We start from the raw sequence: 14,639 nt of genomic DNA, 5'->3' as shown, positions 1-14,639 counted from the left end.
GCAGAGTTCGCTTTTCTTCTATAGACATTGCAGTCAAACAGTGATCATGGCTTAGTTATGATTATCGGAGCGTCAAAAATGAAATAAGATCCTAGTAAATCTTCCACTATGGTAATTCTGTTGAAAGCCCTTCTCAGCATGATCTATGTAAAAAAAATATCAACCAATGATAGAAGCTTTGGCTCCAAAACAGTGGGAATAGGATCAGGAATCCACAGGTACAATGAACAACTAAGAGAAAGGCCAGAGTGCACCAGGCCATGCCGGTTCAGCAGCTCACAGAACATGACTTAGATTCAGGACCTTCTGGTTCAACTGATCAATAAACTGACCAATGCTTGGGTAGACCTATCCAAGCAATATAGATCAGATCTACAATCTAGTTCTTCCTGGATTGATCTGTTTCAGGACTTTGACTTATCAATTACTTGGATGTTATCAAATATGTCAAATTCTCGTTAGAACACTGTCCCAACTCAGATGTCAGATTGGCGATAACATTAACTAGTATATCATGAAAATTTACAACCATATTAACACAAGGTGTCATCACCCTTGTAATTACATCAAGATTTTGACATTGCAATTCGTATGACAGACAAGATTTTGATAACTGGAAATATACATTGTTGCCCATTGAATTTACGGCTTTGTCTAGTTCAAATAACGCCTGCAGTTTTTCGAATTGCAAAAGCAGGGAATTTTCTTACCTTCATCCTCACGATTGAAATGATAATCGTAAGTGATTTCCTCCCCAGGATAAATATCTCTTTGAGCCAAAAACACAACCTGTAAGTGCAAATATAAAGCATCTCAGAATATCTGCATTTAACTTAGCTAGAAGATTAACAGGGTCATCCTCCAGATAGAAAGGGATGTTACTGATTGTGCCATTTCAATAACATGCGAAGAGAGAAATCTCTGATCATCTTATAATGTAACAAATAAAAAGAATGGTTTCTCAAATTCGTTATGTTGACTTGTTATCATTCATCCTCATCGCTGCAGATTCAGCATGTATATATTTCGGGAAACGCATAACTATTTAAATCAAGTAAGCAATCTCATGAATATTTGATGAAGCAAAGCAACATAGCATAAAAAAGAAATCTGTTCCATTACCTTCTTTTCACCCCTGACAGTCAACACTTTGGCAACACAGTTTGGCTGGTCACAGAAAATGACATGGACAAAAGCAGTCAGCACAAAAGTGCATATATATATGGAATGATAAGGAGGTTAATTAAGTTAAAAGATCAGTAGATCACTGAGAAGAAACATCACCACCCCCAAAAAGAAAGCATGTACAAAAGAAACTTTCTATTTTTTCTTTCCATGGGGAGGAACATTTAGGCAAGCAATAGTATCCAAAACAGCATATTACCTGGCATGAATGGTTGACAAACCGAGCTATTCCACCTTTGCAGGTAGCATCAATAATCTGTTCCTTGTCTATTCTGAAAAAGTAACATGCACTCTTGTACTGAAGCTTTCTTCCTGACAGATACTCAGTCTCTCGTTTATCAGCAACACGGTACCCCACTATCTCACCAACATATTCAACAACCTAAGAGATGCCGATGTAAAAAGAGTCACATACCAGTAAAAGAAGCCAACAAGTCTAAACTCTGTAATAGAGTAAAACCGTAAAACATAGAGTTCAGCAGATATAGCTGCTCAATATATGAAAAGTAAACTCGGCCATTTTCAGCAGATACAAAAGTCAATTAATTAATACCAGACCATAGTACAAAAGTCATGTCTTATCCTGCAATAAGATTCACATCAAGAACATATACATATATATGTCAAGGATAAAGGACCCTACCATAGCACCACGCTGAAAAAACTGAGACGTGTACAGACCAAGAGCATGGATACCAGATTTATACACTACCAAATGTTTCCAGCACTTTGCTTGTTTGTATCGAGCATATTCTTTCTGCAAAGATGTTATGCATGTATTAGTTGATTTTCATCACTTAATGCAATGACAATCCAACCCTTTGAGGAAGGAATTAAAGACATATACAAAGACAATTGTGATAATCACTTAAGCATTTCTGTGTCAGTTGTTGAATTCCCCAAGATAATTGCTAGAGGAAGCAATAATCACTTAAGCATTTCAGTGTCAGTTGTTGAATTCCCCAAATTTAATTGCTACTTTGCTGGAGGAAAAATGATATCGTGAAATATGTTTGATATCCATCCCGCATTTACAAAGAAAGAGATTATGTTTAACTCTTTACATACCCGATAATCATGGTCTATATCTGAAACTGAAGGTTTAGGCAGCTTATTCCTGCTCAGCTTGTGTCTATTGATGTAAAGCCAAGCGTCTACTTGCACCTGAGTGACAAGGCACCCACCTTTACCCCTATGCTGATAAGAAGAATAATGCCCTCCATCTCCCTGGATTTTCCCTTTATATCCCTAGTTGAGAGGCAATTACATCATAAGCTTTCTAAAATATTCTGCACCATAAAGTGCCAAGAATTAACAACACTTGTACCTCTGTTCTGGCGCAAGTTGGCTCTTCTTCTTGACCAGTTTCAGAATTTTCCTTGTTAGTATCAATATCATTCTCTAAATGACAAGTTCTGGAATCTGCATGAAACAAGCATCTTCCATAAAAACCAATCTGATCCCTGTCAACTCCTTCTACCTCACTTTGCAGCAGACCCTGCAAGCAACAAGGTAAGATACTTTGAGATGCCATAATTGATTATCATCAGAAACTTTCTTTCCAATATTAATTTTTTTTTTTCTCTTCAGTGAGCAAGAAGGAACAAATTATCAATGATATGAAACTATGAAAGTAGCATCCAAACCACATCTGGCCTCCATCTCATGCCCTGAGAACTTCTATATCACCAATATAATAATGATAGGTTGATGATCATGCAGAGAGTTGGTTTTGGTTCTTTAAGCAGATTATTTTCTGTAAAAACTGCAACACCTTCCTCACCTCAAGAAAACAATCCTAGAATCAAGTGGCTATCACTACTAGCCATAAAAGACAATTTCGCAGATGATCACCTTGACTAGTTCTTTATCCTTCCCATTTTATTTTATTCTTAAAGCAGAAATTGAATGATGACAAGCTTTGTATTAAATAAAACTTCTTAAAGCCAAAACCAGCAAGAATTGAAACTGAAAGGTAGAAACTAGAAAACTATATTTAATGTAATAATAGTTTAATCAATGAACTCTAATCCCTTAGAAATTATAAAATTGAATTGTTTAAATTCTAGCGAACTTACTCATATTTCCATGTCATAACTCATAAGCGAGGAAAATGTAAATGCCCACAAGGTAGCCAAGCTTAATTCTATATTCAAGAGAGGGAAATGTGGATGCCCAATATAAGAGGATCCTATTGGGGTGATTGATCTTGTAAAATGCAAACGAAGACATTAACTTATTGATTGAAGTCTGTTTGAGTTTTACAATTATTACCCATAAAGAAAAGGGTTCATCAATTGACTTATCTGGGAGCACCATATAAGCATAGGATTACCTTCTGATGAGCACACCATGGATGAAAGTAAGTACAACATGTCTCAACATAACATCGTATGCACGACCCACCAACGCGCTTGCATATATAGCATACCTAGAACAAGGAAATTAACATATGAAAATATGGGAAGAATGAAGGGGGGTGGGGGGGGGGGAACAGTCACATTTTGGATATATTGTTCTGTCATATGTTTGAGACTTAGAATTTTGATCATGAAAAAAGCAGAGATGAAGCAAAGTAATGTTCCATCTACAGAACAGAGTGCTTACCATGTATTCTTTAAGGTTGGAAACACCTGAAACATCAAAGGCACTCATGGTATCCACATTAGGACATCTTGTTCCTGGAGTCCATAATCCACACACCATATGGACCCACTGCTTGACAGTTGGATCAAACAATCCTGATATTATGCTGTTATGCACTACTGGTTTTATGGAAGGGCAGGGATGACAAGTTGCACTTTCCAAATTTTTCAGGCACTCCATTTTTGCTGGAACTGTGAAATTATTACTAATATTAATACTCAACACAATGCATACAATACAGGTTTTTAGTAGACATTGTTATAATGGTACTAAAGGGAACAGACATACCATACAAGGCTTCAGTTGAACCCACACTCATAATATGAGGTTCTGTTCTAATATCCCATGCTTTCAACAGACTTTTCACCACATTGCGGCTTCCAAATGCACGAGTCATGGCCCCATCACCATAACCACATAGAACACAAGCCTAAAGTAGGCAAATCATCAATATAAGTTGTTTAAAACCAATACAGATGTAAATCAGACAGAATAAGTACACACACACAAACTCCCCTTGGGACCCCCCCCCCCCTGAAAAAAAAAAAAAAAGAAAACAATTAAAACTGAAAGAAGAAAAAAATTCATGCAGCACCTCCATTTCAGTAATGCTTAACCCTTGTTACACTAAACCAAGCAAAAGCCCATGCAAGTGATGCAAGATATAGGACTCTTACTGCTTCTAAAAGGGTTGGAAATCGACACCTCTACATCAACCAATTTAAGAAGTACACATAAGTATTTGCAATGAAGACTTAAATTATTGAATACCACACCACTACCAGGAACTTAATACAAGAGCAAATAATTCAAGTTTGATCATCCATTAAATTCACAAACAATTCATATACCTCCATTCTTTCTAATAAATATAAGCAATGTATTTCTTTTTGGAAAGTTGCAATACTACTTTATTTGAAAAACGATTTTCTCTATATCTATCCTCATTACATGGACCCTTTTTTGTTCTCTCCATCTCTCTCTAAAATACTCTCTCTCTATCTCTCTACATATCTACCACATGTGATAGTTGAATTAGGCTGTTAGGCATCCAGGGTGGGGGGGGGGTCCTTGGTTAACCCCCCGAGGGTAGCTGACATTCACAAATCCTGGCAGGAAAGCATCCAGAGCACAAGGTCCCCTAGGTTTCAGACCCGAAACAATTAGTATATAGGGACAAAGGGGGTATAACATTCTTCTCATAGATTACATAAGTAGATGTACTGGCACAATGGTATATGGTTCACAATCAAAATAATCTAAATTTTCAATAGGTTTACGAACTGTTATAGTAGTCTCCCAATCGCCCTGTCATATATTATGCAGTCTGCAGTCTCTGCACAAGTCTTCTTCCTACCAAACATATAACTTTCCATTGTCTGGCTCAGTTTATTAGGCACGTCCTTTTCATTTTTGAATAGGCAATGTGTTTATTAAGGGATATTAATTAAAGAAAAATCTGCAATTAGTCCTATCAGTGTTCTACATAGACTGATTCCTACCATCGCTTCTCCCTAATTATTTGACATACTACCTCTTTATTCGCTAGCATACTCTTAACAAAATACGTTTATTTGCATCTGCTTAATGCACCCTAAACTAATCTATGTATCACCTTCCACAATTATATTTATAAAAGTATCCCACATGTTATTGATACTGAAAGTCAAACCTAGCTTTGTCAAAAGCATTTTATTCTAAATAATTGTATCCCTGAAAGATAGCATTCCTCTGGCCCGTAAAGTAATGAATCAGATAAATGTAAGTTGTATGTGAATTTTGGAGCTGATTGATCCAGCTAGTGTGATCACTAATCCACAATGTGTAGGGTCTTTTTTAGAATCATACTAAAAACTAAAGCAAAAAACCAGAAATCTGAAATTGAAAATAGAAGCTTACAACATCCTTAGAGCTAGTTTTGCATGGTCTGCAATACCAATCCCCTTTTGGCACTCTTGAAATCCCATAGCAAGCTTGATGGATCTGTAAATTTATGTGAGATAAATTTTACAGTATATTTAAGAGGCTAAAAAAGAACTAGCTGAGATTCCAATCAAAACTGCATACTTGGATTGAGCAATGTCCACACTCCAACAAACAGTTAGCATTGTCTTTGTTTGAGATTCCACACACACAGCATAATTTATTCACTTCTGACATCAGAGAACTATTATGCAGTTTTCTACAGGATCTGAATCAAGAAGCAAAAACCAATCAGATAAGAAAAACCATGGCAGGACTGAATCTGCATTTATACTGGAAAACATTGCTTCAGCATATTATTCAGGAGAATCAAATACTCTTTGATCTCCTGGTTCTCCTTACCTTCTTCCAGTATCTCTGCTTTTACCACCATCACATCTTTCAGCATCTTTCAGTGTGATCATTTCCAATCCACATACTGTTGGTTGTGCACTCATTACATTCTGGGAACGACTGATATCTGCAGCTATGAGTTTGTTACCTATAGCAAAACCCAATTATTGCTCTGCTAATGCATTATAACAAATAATACATTATCAAAACTAGAGTACGTGTGAGAATATGCATCAAACACTTAAGAGAAGATCCCTATATCTAACCAGAATAGGTCAAGGAGGGAACAGGCAGAAAACAAAAGAGGGTATTGCTGCAGAGCATTTAACTCAGGATCCTAAAAGGCTAAGATATATGATAAACATCTAGCAAGTAATGTACCATACAAAAGAAATACACTAGGATATCTGTCAGCTAGCACCTCTCTCGCACCTTATGTCTACCTGGGCACAGCACAACTCTCATTCGTCATATTTCATTAGACACTAAGTATTCATCTCTAGGGAAAGGAGAAGCATCATAGTACATAAGTTCATTACAGAGATGTTATCAGAATTTAAGAGAGTTGTTTACATATAAAGGCACTCTCTTAGCTAATCAAGTAGACAGTGAGAAAGAACAAAGAAAATCCAATTGTCATACAAGCTCAAATTAATTTTGTTCTTTTATCTGGCACCCACAAGAAATTATAAGGCCACTACAAGATTGCACATGTAAAAGCAGATGCCAGAGTGAGGAACATTGATCCAAGATGCAAGTAAGCCTTAGATTTAAATATGATACCTCTCATAGATAACTCATAGAGGCTGCGCATACGGAGTTCCTTGGTCTTTGATGCAGAAGCTGGGTGAGAGGTTGAAGTATTTAGATTAATTTCACCTCCTTCCGATGCATCAGCATTATCAGGTTGCATATTTTTCAGGTGCATTTTCTGAGTCTCCTGATTAGAAGCATCTGACCAAACCTTATTGTTTCTGCTATCTTGGTCTTGATAGGAACTAGATGGTACATCATGGCGTTCTCTACCAACATAACAACAGATATTCTTCTTCTTCTTCTTCTTTATTGAAGGCACCACCGGTTCTTTCTCAAACTTAAGTCTTTTGGAAGCTTTTAGAACCTGGCTCAGAGGAACAATCTTTGGTGGCTTTAATTGGTCAATATCTAGTTCCTGATCACATATAATACCGTACTTTCCACAAGCAACAGGCTTCATCTTTTGGCAGTCCTTCGTGCTGTCCTTCCAAGTTCTATCAGAAATTGGTTTGTGCACAGCATATGTTTTTACAGCTTCAGTAAACTTGGCAACTTCAGGAGGCTTGACTTGTTTTACCTTTTTGACAAGAGCATTTTCTGGCATTTCAACGGAGTCGTCATTGCCCTTCAATGGTTCCTGATCACTAGGCTCACCCTCCACAATGTTATATATCCCATTACAATCTCTTTTACGAGAAAGGATTTTGGCTGCAAACAAGGCAGACCTTCCCTGCTTGAGACAATTATAGCTTGAACTAACATTAAGCATTGTAGATGTATTTTGATTAGACTGATTTGAGAAGGTGAATGTTGTTCCTAGCATCTTCCATTTATTGGTACGCTTTCTCTTTTTACACTTAAATACATTCTCATTTTGAGTCTTATTCGGATTTTCATCAGAATTACCTCCAGACACTGAAAAACTTTGCAATTCATTTGAATTTGAATATGTTTGCCTAAATTCATAAATTTCTTTATGATGAGCTACATTTTCCAACGCTGACAAAGATTTTTCTTCAGTAGATCTAGTGTTACCATCAGAAACTTGTAAATTTCTAACACTATCAATTGCTTCATCAGATGAACTTATGGAAACAGCAGATGATCCTTGATCTGCTATTTGGACATTGTCACATACTTTATGACCGCCATCAACAGTACTAGAATCAATCCTGTCAACCTCATTAGATGCTTGGGTAACAACTGGTGCAGAACAATCAGAAGAAATGTCCGATAATTCTTTCCCTTTCAACGCAGCTGCCTGGTTTGATTTGAAAATACCTTTAGTGGCAAGCTCTTTCAAGTAAGTTTCAGATTCTTTACTAGAGTCCGACATATGCGCTGTTGCATCTGGAAATTTCATTTTTGAATTTGCATTTGCATTGGGAGGAACATCTGTCCACTGAGAATTTCCACAATCAAGTTTGACATTATGTTCCTTTTCCTTGTGATTGCACTCTATTCGGAATGCTTTTTCAATAGATACGCAGTCATCAGAAATTTTTGAATTACTATATTTAGGGGTTTCAACAATTGCAACGCTTTCTTGCTTCTTTAAACCATACACAGAGCCACTACCTTTGGATTCCTGCTTTCTCTTTGAACATGCTTTCTGAACATTGTAATAGCACCTGCATGATATATGAGAAGATGATTCTCGAGTACATCCTTGCACCACGTTACAGTCACATTCCATGTTTTCTTGTCTTCCAACACTGCCAAAGAAAATGCATCAATCAAGGAAGTATCAAAACTCAAGATTAAAATTTAATGAACTCTAGGACACATATGGCTAGGCCATTCAAGAAGGGTTCAGATTACTTAACATTGAAACCGAACAGGGGTAGCACTCATATTTCCAAGTGTCCCCACAAAAAATTATCTCACAGATGCTAAACTAAAGACTGGTTTGACACTTCCACTGTTGTTAGCTTGTAGCTGCTTTTGTCTTTCAGGATTCATTTAAAATCTTATTGCAGTAACTTCCAGAATTCACTTAAGGGTTTACAAGTATTGTTTAAATAGTTTCACTGAAGCTCTTTTATAGTTTAAAGCTTTACACAGTTAGAAGGTCTTTAACAAGAACCAGCCAATAACATCAGCAGAGGCTCTGCGCAGAAAAAAAATCTAGTTAACTACTCAATATATTATAACTACTACAACTTGCATGAAATAAAAGCTAACCTCAGTTCAGACTGTTGTGTTGGCTGTTGATTACTAGTATTTTTATTATACTTGCCAGTTAACTTAGAAAATATTGTCATCTCTTCAGAATTAGCACCCAAATTTGTACCTGTAAAAACAAAACACTAGTTGAAGTGCCCTAAATACACAACATCTACTTTATGTTCTTATTGGATAAAGTAAAAGATATGTCTTGCATGTTGCATAGTCCCTTTTCTAATATTCTCACCTTTCTTATGACCGACATCAGGCAGGAAGGATGGTGAGGTAATATGTCCAACAGAAGATTGACGCCCATGTCTTTGTGCTTCATACGACCCTTGATCAAAAAATAAACCCTTTGCTCTCAAATCAGGAATGCCACAGTTCTCAATTTGTAGGATGTGGTTGGAATGGATCTTTGGTTGCTGATCAAGTGCAAGGGAAGTATCCGGTGGTCTTTCCTTAGATGATTTGTCTATATCACCCAAAGCATGAAGCTTCAAGCTCTCAATTCTTGTATGTGAGTTTACAGCTTCAACATCTTTACTAAAAGAAGAAGAACCATGACCTGTAGCCGCTGCGGACAGTGGAGTGAAATCAGTAGAAGTTGCCTGCAAGGTTGAACTTGCTCTAGAATTCAAAGATGGATTTTTCAATTTATTGGAGAATTGATCTCGGTCAAGATTGCTTGCCAGGTTACACGCATTCCTTACATAGTTTGAAGCTCCAGAGACATCTGACGACATATTCACCATCCCATATATGCTAAACTTCGCAGCAGGCAATATAGTACTATTAGGATTACAAGGTTCCCCATTTCTAGCAAAACCAGAGCTTGATCCACTCCCAACATTGGATCCTTCATTCCCACATGTAGCATCCATGGCTTTGCTCATCTTATTTGGTAAAGCTGTTTTACTGATGTCTAAAGGCCTGATTGGTGGATCTCCATTACATGAAAAGTCTATCAGTACAGACCTGTCTACGTGAGGTTGGCAATGAACTGTCCAAGGACTGAGAGGATGGCTGTCTTTAATCCTTCTATTGATTTCCTTAGGATACAAATTCCCTCGAGCTGTAGAATTAGAAGAGGGGACTTTCACTGAATTTGTACAATTATTATGCAGCCCATCTTTTAAATGCTCCACATGAGCAGCACCATTTGTAAATATCAGTGCACTATTAAGAGGGCCTGCCAGGAATGAAGTTAGAGCATTATTCAGAGGACCTGACACAAATGATTTTTTTTCTCTGCAGGAATCAGGGGCAGAATGGTGAAAAATGTGCTGCTGATTTTTCTCAGAGACCTTTGCATTTGTCACTGCATGAAAAGGCATTACAAGTTTACAACATGTAAATAATAAAATAATAAAAAAAAAAAAGTAGAATTATTTGCATAGATAATAGACTTGGAGATAACGCACAGTTTGGATTCAGCATATCCTGGGCAGTAGTTATCTGGACTCCACTAGTGTGAAGTCTCATAGCTGGTAGAGAAACAGTTCCTGAACCCCAACTCAGCTGAGATGGCTGCCCAAGCTTCAACTCAACACTGGAAGAAATAGGACCTCTCTGCTGAACAACTTCATCCTTTGAATTATTGTTGGCTTTGGAGCCAATTCTCTGCAAGTTCAGTAAAGCAGAACTAGACGAATTCTCACAAGAGGAGGTAAATTGGAAGGACCTTGAGAGACAACCATCCCCTGGTCCATCTTTATCACTCAGCAATGTCGGCCTTAAATTTCTTGAAGTGCAAGCTATTTGGGCATTTTTAACTATTTGATTAGGAAAATCCTGGATTGCTCGAGGTCTACTAGGGGACACATTATTCCGAGGCTGCATAGAAGACTCTGCAGATGGATTAAACAGACTAGACATGTCAAAAACCTTCCTCTTGTCAGCAACAGCCATGCTGCTATTTGTCAAGCCAGAAGTTGCTAACAATCCTTCCGGCCAGTCCCATCCTCTATGATCCCCTGGAGCCCTAATCTAAATCATTATAAAAATATCACCCCTCATCTCCATGATTAAAATACATGCCAATAAGAATCAAAGAGTTAATGCAAAACAAGCAAGCAAAAATGTGATAGCATAGCCAATTATACTAAAGTAAATAATGCTGTAGAAGTCAGGTCATGTCCAACTCCTAGCAAAGCATTAGAATACCAAGGTTCTAGGAATTTATTTGTAATGAAATATATAAACAGCCAAATCCAATGACCTGCAAGAACTCAAGTGTGCAGACAGGTATATAGTCATAGGTAGCAGATATTATTATGTTAGATTGATTGGATACAAGTTAGAAGGTAGACATCAATTTACTGCAGGAAAAGTAAGAATGATGGGGCCAAGAGAACAGTAAACAAACCCATTAGAGTTCATAATGAGTTTAGCCGTGGGGCATCATGACTTCATGAGAGTAAGTTTCTTGCATCAATTGATGTTTTTTGCAGAGTAAACTTACAGTGGTGCAATTCCAACACCATGATATTCCTATTACCATTAAACCAAAATAACACATGGAAAATGGACAATGCCAGAAGGGTGACAGAATTGTGTCTAATTAGAATAATCATAAAATGCTGAATTTTTTAGTGACAGTAATTTCATAATTTGCTATACAGATAAGCATGAACGGCACGTTGGCACAGACTCATTATATAACTGGGTGCAAAGAAAAGAAGACATATGGGGCATAATTATGTAGATGATAAGTGGCAAAAAAAAGAGCGTGCAAAGAAAAAACTAAACAAATATTCTACAGATTATAGAAGTCAGCTACAAGAATACATTCCAATGAATTTAATTTACATCATACCCCGAACTTCTGAAGGTACATTTTACGCCATTGAGCAATGCTATCACCGCTATCCATGCGAACAGCATACCCAGGATTAACATCAGATAAACCTGAATGCTGCATTAGAACGAAGCAGAATGTGCTTTCAGAAGTCTGCAAATAGATAAAACGTAGACAAGACAGCAGAAAGCCACATGGAAGCTACACAGATATCAACTTTTGATTACAATTACCTCGCAAAATTTAGACACTGACATTCGCATACCATGGCATGAGCATAAAACTCCAAAAAGACCTGTGTTGCTGAGAAGTAGATCTCCACCTTTTCAACCAATCATGCAGGCAAATCAGATTTTCAACCAAAACACTGGTTAATATGAGGATTGTGAAAGGATAAATAAATAAACTCACATGCACCCATGCAGAAGACACGAGGATACCCACTCACAACTGAATTCTGTTTCTTATGGACAGAAGTTGAAGCTTGCAAAGATGCCTCTGGAAAATTACTGCTGCTTAAAGGAGCACAAGTGACCCCTTTTTGCAAAATATTAATCCCATTTTCAGTCTGAGAGCCAGGATGAGTGATGGATGCCCTCAGGGTACTAAGGTCGTCACTTAGGCCATGACTACTACCATTATTTGCATTCATAATAGACCTCATGGGAAAAACAGGGCGTATATTTACTACAGCTCTTGCATTGTAGTTTGCACTATTCTGCAACAATTGCCAATTTTTCATTGTACCAATATTTCCCTGAGCGGGAGTATCTAGAATGCACCCTCCACTGGAAGAATGCACATTCAACTGTCGCTGTAAATCATATTGCAAGAGAGAAGGTGGGGCTGATAACAGAGAGCAAAATGAACTTCCAGTTTCAAGCTGGGTTGGCTTGCATGAACCAAAATTCAATATATTGGAAGTGGGTGCCTGTTTCATTTGAGAAGACAGTGGTCCTTGTTCTCGCATATCATGGGGAAGAATACAGTGGCTCATGTTTGTATTCAACTGCAGACCAGGTAATTCAAATCATCATAGTTGTTGGATTTCAGCAGCTACAGTTGTGTTAAACATGCAAAGATTGCATGCAACACGAACCAGTAGAAAAATGGAAAGACAACATAAGTGAGCACCATATTTCTAGATAAGATTCACATTTTTAAAATACGCATAAGATTAACATGTCAGGTCCTATGCTCCAACATAAGATGGACACAACATTTGAAGCTTTGAACCCCAACATTTACCATGAGCCTCGCTTTGATCCAAAGAAAAGAACATAAATGTAACCATGATGCCACACTACATTGAGGGTGACAAAAGGTTTTGGTTCGAGTAGCATTACTTTTATCATTATTTGACATACATAATCCTACATAGAATGAAATAGTGGTCATTGCTTATTGCAAGTCTCATAAAGAAATGTTTCTCAAATTATCAAACGAAGGAAGTAGAATTTCTCAAAATAGATGGTTTCCTATCTTGTCTACCAAATTTTATCAACAAATTTTAGCTGCATGTGGATTTTGAATAGTTGTTTCCCCATCAACCTTAAACAATCCATACACTATACATTTTGATCATTCCATTTTATGTTATGCTCTTCTATAGGTGTCCTAGATTTCGGAATCACCGGGGCTCAAAAAAGGTCGACAAAGACAAGAATGTCAACCATGTCATGGCCAAAGCACAACTCAATACGACAGCACTCCCTCTACACATGTCATGTCTTATACATATCGATGCATTTATACATGTTCATAAGTTCATGTATATCAAACATACATTTAATGACTGAGAATTCGGCCGACCAACATCGATAATGTACGCTTAATCAAACACATTACAATGTACATAAAATATATTAATCAATACAAAAACACAAAAAGGTTTTTGCCAATTATCAGCTCAATGTCATTCATGATATACTTCCAACTTATATAGAACATGCAAGACCAAAAAATTCACAAATTGCAAATCACATATCTTAATTACAATTTACAGTTACCTGATTCCTAGCTTCCTGCTGGAGCTGAATTTGCTCCGAGGAAGAAGCAACCCTCAAACTCGAACCCGAATCCAAACTTGGTGATTGCATACCACATTTCATCTGCCAACCATTTTCCATAACTCAAGCCACCACCGCCTTCGCCGCCGTCACCTCCACCAACCCCCCCCCCCCCCAAAAAAAAAAAAAAAAAAAAAAGAAAAAAAACACCCCAAAATTACTGATCAATTATTCAATTTCCACCATCAAATTCCAGAATACAAATTAAACTGAGAGCATCCTGAAAATGCAGAGAAACACATAAAAATTAGAACATTTACAATCAAAACAAACATTTACATACTATAGGTTATAAAATTAAACTAATAAATTGAACTTTTTGGCATTTTATAACTCTCAAAACTAATTATTCCAATAAACGAATTAAAAAGCTGAGTATAAATTGAAGCTTAGTGAATAATAAACAAAAGCAGGAGAAAAAGAATAATAAAGAAGAACAATACCTTTTTTTTTCTGGATATTGCAATTGTTCTTGTCATCAACTATGCTTCTCAGCAAGAGTGAGAGTGAGGAAAGACAGAGGAGAGAGAAAAAAGGAACATGGGAGTGAACAGAAGGAAGAGGAATTCGAGGTTTTTTTTTTTTTTTTTTTTTTTCTACCTCCAATATTATTCCAACGCACTATTATTATTTAATCTTTTTTTTAGGAAAAAGATATATTAATAAACACAAATTTTACAATTTTTATTTTTTATTTTTAA

The 14,639-nt window shown here is 36.9% G+C and overlaps 1 protein-coding gene across 5 annotated transcripts; it reads right to left on the bottom strand.

Annotated features, from left to right (window-relative positions):
- Nucleotides 1–476: 476 nt before the first annotated feature.
- LOC110733636 lies at nt 477–14,639 on the bottom strand. Of its 5 annotated transcripts, XM_021913708.1 has the most exons (22): nt 14,382–14,639; nt 13,879–14,158; nt 12,281–12,878; nt 12,103–12,191; nt 11,888–11,986; nt 10,494–11,058; nt 9,317–10,390; nt 9,088–9,196; nt 8,482–8,618; nt 6,931–8,373; nt 6,157–6,295; nt 5,899–6,022; nt 5,731–5,814; nt 4,120–4,261; nt 3,793–4,022; nt 3,521–3,616; nt 2,513–2,683; nt 2,254–2,433; nt 1,829–1,942; nt 1,385–1,567; nt 1,123–1,167; nt 477–789 (listed from the first exon to the last, which is right to left on the bottom strand). In XM_021913708.1, the coding sequence occupies exons 2-22, from the start codon at nt 13,996–13,998 to the stop codon at nt 655–657; spliced, it is 5,877 nt and encodes a 1,958-aa protein (XP_021769400.1). In that variant the 5' UTR covers nt 13,999–14,158; nt 14,382–14,639; the 3' UTR covers nt 477–654. The 5 variants fall into 5 exon arrangements, with proteins under 5 accessions (XP_021769400.1, XP_021769398.1, XP_021769399.1 ...); XM_021913706.1 differs by having other exon boundaries at nt 6,931–8,618; XM_021913707.1 differs by having other exon boundaries at nt 6,157–6,274; nt 6,931–8,618.

Source organism: Chenopodium quinoa, unplaced genomic scaffold, assembly GCF_001683475.1.
Source record: "Chenopodium quinoa cultivar QQ74 unplaced genomic scaffold, ASM168347v1, whole genome shotgun sequence".
Classification (NCBI taxonomy): Eukaryota; Viridiplantae; Streptophyta; class Magnoliopsida; order Caryophyllales; family Amaranthaceae; genus Chenopodium; species Chenopodium quinoa.
The sequence above is the reverse complement of the archived record's forward strand: the minus strand, read 5'-3'. Positions and strand labels throughout refer to the sequence as shown.

Coding starts and splice junctions, on each gene's coding strand:
- LOC110733636 (XM_021913706.1), bottom strand. CDS start 13,998: ATGGAAAATGGTTGGCAGATGAAATGTGGTATGCAATCACCAAGTTTG. Junction 9,197..9,316: donor TGATGTCGGTCATAAGAAAG/GTGAGAATATTA, acceptor TTGTTTTTACAG/GTACAAATTTGGGTGCTAAT. Junction 8,619..9,087: donor ACACAACAGTCTGAACTGAG/GTTAGCTTTTAT, acceptor TTTCTTTGGCAG/TGTTGGAAGACAAGAAAACA.